This window comes from Pogonomyrmex barbatus, unplaced genomic scaffold, assembly GCF_055798465.1.
Source record: "Pogonomyrmex barbatus isolate J1 unplaced genomic scaffold, ASM5579846v1 scaffold15, whole genome shotgun sequence".
Taxonomy (NCBI): Eukaryota; Metazoa; Arthropoda; class Insecta; order Hymenoptera; family Formicidae; genus Pogonomyrmex; species Pogonomyrmex barbatus.
In genome coordinates this window covers 964,901-970,900 of record NW_028297111.1, presented here as the reverse complement: position 1 = coordinate 970,900, position 6,000 = coordinate 964,901, and the positions used below count along the sequence as shown (strand labels likewise).

General features: G+C 39.9%; 1 protein-coding gene across 8 annotated transcripts in view; it reads left to right on the top strand.

Annotated features, from left to right (window-relative positions):
• Window positions 1-266: 266 nt before the first annotated feature.
• Window positions 267-6,000, top strand: part of dlg1 (MAGUK family member discs large 1) — a 281,985-nt gene continuing 276,251 nt past the window's right edge. For all 8 annotated transcript variants that reach the window (XM_089073511.1, XM_089073507.1, XM_089073506.1 and 5 more), the window contains exon 1: window positions 267-696. In XM_089073511.1, coding sequence (XP_088929637.1) covers window positions 273-696 — 424 coding nt within the window. In that variant the 5' untranslated portion in view covers window positions 267-272. The remainder of the gene's footprint in view (window positions 697-6,000) is intronic.

The following is a 6,000-nucleotide window of genomic DNA, read 5'->3' as shown; positions in this document are numbered from 1 at the left end:
AAATTAAAAAGGTAATTGAAATTGCTTGAACAATTCACTGCCAATGAGAGAGCCTAATGATTTCTGTAATCATCAAAGAAGAGTAACTCGATTCATGACGCGATATAAAGATTATCGGCACGCATCGCGCACGCATGCTCGCTTAATTACAATAGTGATCTTCTAAAAACAGACGTGCGCGTTGAAAAGGGAGAGGCGGGGGAGGGAAGAAGAAGGTGCAGGTGTGAAAGAAGGAAAGAGGGGTAAGACAAATCCGCACCGAAGTCGGTGATATGTGTCGCGCTGGCTCCCAGAGCCTCGATGACCTTAACCCCGCGAGCATGAAGCACCCATCGAGGTCAGCGGGTCTCGAGGTTGCTATGGCGCTCTTCGGCATGGTTTGGCTGCTGCGTGTCCGCTCCGAGATGCGTCGTTGCTCGAAATGTCGCCACGAGGAGATGCTCGCTCAGCAGCAGCAGCAGCAGCAGCAACAGCAAATGCAGCTGCAGCAGCAGCAGCAACAGCAGCACCATCATCATCATCACCAGCATCACCAGCAGCAACGCACCTTGTCGCAGGCTACCAGCCTGTTACAGACAATGTCCGACGACGGTGTCAGCTCTTCCGCCAACACTCTGTTCACGTTGGACACTCCTGGTGCGGCTGGCCCGGCTGGAAGTTACTGCGAAGTGCACGGATACGTTCAGGCGAAAGAAGGTAGAGTGTCTTTTAATGTCTCTTTATTCGATTATCTGTATATATATATATTCGGGGATTTTGAGTTTTGACGCAATTTCCCGTCGAACACGGCGAACAAACGCAGCATTACATTTTGTAGAATGTAGTCGCGCGTTGTACGCGATGAAAGAAATTTCCGATGACTCGAATCATCAATCAATCGCATGCCGTACGCGTTACGCTCGCCTTTCTCGTTAATGTTAAAATGCTTTTCAAATATCTCGTTAAAAATCCAGCGCCTCTCGAGCGCTCGAATGTAAGCTTCGTGTGAAAAAGTTTCGGGCTCCGTGGGGGGAAACGGTACGGAAGCGACGACACGAACGTTCGCCGAAAGGAATTGTGCCGGAATATAGCCGGCGGTGCGTGACTTCGATCGTTGGATATCGCGAAAACACCGACGCGGGGATAATAAGAGAAATCGTTTCGGAAGAAAGGAAAACGCGCTCCCAACGCAATTCCCTCCGCGTTCCCTCTTGGTGAAACTTGAAGTATGGCCGATTGTTAAATTGCCAACGAGTACCGAGTGCTGCTAAAACGCAAAACACGTAGCAGCACGACGTAACGCACGACGGAAATTATCGACATATAATTGTCACGACACGCCGAGTAGAGCGCGAGTAGAGCGATTGTATTTCTCCTTTCTCACATGCCGTTCTCCGTCGTAACCGCGACCTACTTCGATTCCAGTGGCTTCTCCACCATAAATTCAGAAAGTTCTTCCATCTTCCGTTTTTTCTCCATCCTCCATGCCGTAACGCGGCCCCGGCATATTGCAAGAGCATAAGAAAACTTTGCCGAGTACGTGTCGTGATGCAGCCAAAACCCGGGGCGCTCGCTCGTTAGGAAACATTATCGATGGGACAGTGATGGATGGCGCGAGCTCGTGCATTTTGGAGCAGTATACGGATAATAAAAAAGGCTTATACAAAAAAAGGTAGTACAATCCGATCGGGGCGCGCGTCCGTGCGATAGTACAGGTTGGAAAATCGAGTGGAACTTCCGTTCGTCTCGTCGTGCGAGTCGTGCATAAAGGGAGCTGTCGTCGTGTTGTACTTATCAACACGCCCTTCATCTACTGGCTCGCGACTGCATTGTGATGCAGAGTTGCGAAGTTTGTTACGCGTGGCTTTTATGCAATGCTATTATTATGCTGTGGGCAGCGCGAGACTACGTCTCTTTCTCTCTCTCTCTCTTTCTCCCTCCCTCTCTATGTCCGAACGTCCGCGCAAGCGCAAAGAATCAATTTCGACGCGTCGATGATAATCGTGTGTAGGATGACAATGGCTGAATTTAACAATTATTTTTTTAATAAAATATAATAATAAGTTCTCTATTTTTATAAATGTAAAATGCAAAAAATACATGCTCATGAATTTAGTCGACTGCGTGGCATAGTGATTTATATTCAAGAAAGTTCAAAATAGTCGATCATTTCTATTTTTTATAAAAAATGTACCTATTTTTCAAAATTATAGTTATTCATATATATATATATATATATATATAATGTATATTTCATAATATATTTAAAAATTTTTTTATAAATTGCATTGTTAATCTTTTTATAAATTTAATTATTATTATATATTTCTTTACTTTTACAAGTTGATATTTATTTGTGCACATACATTTCTTCTTGTGCGGTATTAAAAATTGCAGGTTTTTTTTCCGCAGTATAGTATCAATTTATTTTTTTTTTTTCTGTTGTAATTTATTACAAAATGTGACAGTTGTTTAGTTTCAATAATTTCTTGATTGTTGTACAATGCCTAGATGGCGGACTCGTGAATTGCAAATGTCAACCGGCGTTTCATCAGTGCAGTCTCGAGCCGGGAAACGCTACGAGATGGTACGCGAGATAACTAATGTTACCGTGCAAGACGGAGTTTAATGGATGAGCGAGTCGTTTCCAGTTTATTGTAGCGGTCGCGTTCTTAGTGAGAGCACAGCTGAGACCTAGCGAGCATAGTCTTTTGAGTATGTATATTAACGGATGCATAATGAGGTCGAGAGTTAGTTACCGTCAGTGAGTCAATATATAACAGTAAAAGTCGACTCTACCCTACAACGTGTAACAGGATTAATTTGCATCTATCTGTGTGTAGATCCTTCTATGAATTTATCACATCAGCAGCGAAACAGGCCGACGGTATTTCTGATTATTGGGAAAAATTTAAGAGTACGTTAGCTGGTAAATTATTTAACTATACGGTGTACTCGGTGTACTGATCAAAATCGCTGGGATCGCTGCGAATGCAATGGAGTGAAAGACGCCGGATGTCGGCGGAGTTAAACCAGATGAGCCGAAGGCTTTAGTAAATTTTTCATCCCTCTTGGATAACAATCTCACTCGCACGTGATGCCGACAAAGTCTCTCCCTTTTACCGTGTCCGCTTAGTTATACCGCGACGCGCATAACTAAAATTCGCCGAGCTTTTCCAGCTGGAGCGACAGGTGAGGAGAGGAGAGAACCTCTTGCCCGGCGGATTGTCTCCTTTCTCTCTTTATCTGGCATCGGTCTGCGGCAGCACCGACACACCATCATCCACACACACGCGCACACACACACACACACACACACACACACACACACACACACACGTCATATTACGTACGACCTAGTTATGAAATAGTTTTCCTCGCGCCTGGTGTAACGGCGACTCAGCAGTATCGTGCTTTAAAGCTGAAAGCATGTTCGTGTTGTGTTGCGAACGGCGACCGCCGTATTGTTTCGAGTTTATTATCTTCCATCCAGCCCGCAGCTGTCCCGCGAGGACCTCACACACAGTGAGGTTAGATAAAATGGAACGGAAGAAAGTGGTTGAGAAAGTAGGAGACAGGGGAAGGAAGGGTTGAGAAAAAGTTTCGGACTTTTGCGATAATAACACCGCCGTGCTCTCCGATACTCTTCTGTCCCGGGATGCAATTTTTCTATAGATAAAAGATCCCCTAATTGAAAATAATTCATACGATACGTCGATGTCTCGGAATCGATTTTTTAAATTTATTACTTTTCTCTTAAATCGGAATTGTGGTACGGTAATTCAAGGCAAATATTGTGACGAAAGGAAATCCTTTGGATATATCTTTCTGCAATAAAATAGTCGTCAAAATCCTTGTTTTCGATGAACGTTCGCCTGTTTAGAGAAAGGCTTTGCTCTTGAAAGAGATTCCAGCTAGTTAGATGCCATTAAATTTATGACGGACAAGAGAGCGATAACTGCCTTTTTGCAGTTTTAGATATATATGTGGTATGTCGTAATTTCACGAAAATAAAGGTAGTTAGAAGCGAGCCAACGTCCCTCGCTAGCCTGTACTAATGAGCATAATTAAAAAAGTCCGTTCCTGAAGCCGCTCAACGCGCATTCTGCGTACGTGACATGTTATATTAAAGGGAAATTCTACAATTCTCTGCGAAATAATAACGTACTCTTCATTATTTATTAATTCGTTTATTATAAAATGTGGAAATTGATCTAAATTTATAAAGAGTTTTTTTTTTTTTTTCAGTAAGCCTGATTAAAAATTAATTATTTGTTAAATAGACGTATACAATATATACGTTAATTAAAATAAAGAGTTACGAGAAATTAGTGTTGTCAAAAATGCGTTAAACACACCTATCAATTCGTATCGACGTATTTATTGCTAAAAAAATAATCTCTCGTTGCAAATTTGCAAGAGATATTCCGCAAACGTAATCGAGATACCTGTGAAAGCTAGGAAAGCTGGAAAAGCTATTTCAGTACTTTCACAGTTAAAGGACAAAAGGCTGCGTTGATTTCAAACGTTTGTCTCAGTTTTAATTTTCACCGCTGTCCTATGTGCATCCGGCGAAATGTTTAAAGTTCTTCGCATATTGTACACACAAAAAAAAAATTACAAAGATATTTTATTTGTAAATAAAAGTTTGTAAAAAGTAATCGTCAACCAAATATTACTTTTCCCTCTATTATCAAATAGTTTGCAACAAAATTTTAATTACGCATCTAACGTGCGTTGCAAGTTGAACGTTTCTTCGCATTTCCTGTAACGAGCAAAATATCGAAATCTCGTGCACTTTGTGTGCACATAAATTATTTCGAGATAAATTATTCAAATATTATTTATGCGTCATTTCTCACGATATTTCTGTATAATTCCTTCCTCCATTTGTACAAACATTAAATTCGCGGTAATAGTTATTCCTACAATTTCTGTAACTGAATTGCAAGCACTTGTAAAATTGCTCTCTAAAAACTTTCAGCATTACACGACTATTATTCGTTGCTGTTACGATTAAATGTGAGCTCGAGAGGAGCTCGTTGAGAAAAGCAGTTTGCGAGCTACTCCCGATCGATTATCCGAGAAAGATCTTCGCCCAAAAGTTATAATTTCACATCCGAGAACTTTCACTCCAGCCTCATCGAGACGACATACTTTATGAAACTTTCTGTAAAAAAAATCTGCAAAGAATTATTACGTCTCACGGATTTCAGAAATGCGTTTTAAAAATTGAAGTTTATATGGAATTAGAAATTGTAAAGGCGGGTGTCATAACACATTAGTCTAATTACAAAAACGTTTGTCCAAAGCAGCTGTTATTATTTTATTTTGTTGCAATTTTATTTTTTAATTACGCAGAAAGGTTGCTGCAACTTGTCGAAATTAATTAAATATTACGTGTACATTTAATTATGCTACATGTGGATTTATTAATGAATTGCTGTTGCTCTTTTTAATGAATATCATATTACAGTAAAATATTATTATTTTCTTATTGTAATATGAAAAGATAATTTGTTGTTTTTATCTGAGGTTGTTTTGAAAAATATTTTTATATTTTTCATATGCTGTGAAAAGTCGAGTTTCGCATACAATTTTCTCTACTTATGTGTATGTATTTTGTATGTGTATTCTTTTATTATCTCTTTCTTTTATATTCCTTGAATTTTTCTTTTTTTTTTTTTTATTTTTTCCTCTTCCAATCATCTTCCAACCTCACAATGTGTTGGATGAAACAGCGTGTCTTTTGTTCGAATTGAAGATAAATTTAAAGAATCCCGAGCTTTTTATCTCTCAATTAGGATTTAATCCTAAATTTTTAAAAAAATGTGGAATTTGGGGTTTCGAGGGGTATCAAGCGATATCCGATATTATCAAGGTATATAAACTTATCAAAGGCTAAGGGATATCCGATAAAATTTTCGTTAAGGAAAAATCGATCCACAACCGGCGAAAGAATCCAATAGCCGAAATGAAAGAGACGGCGAGAGATGCGAGGGATATCCTATATTTCGCCAC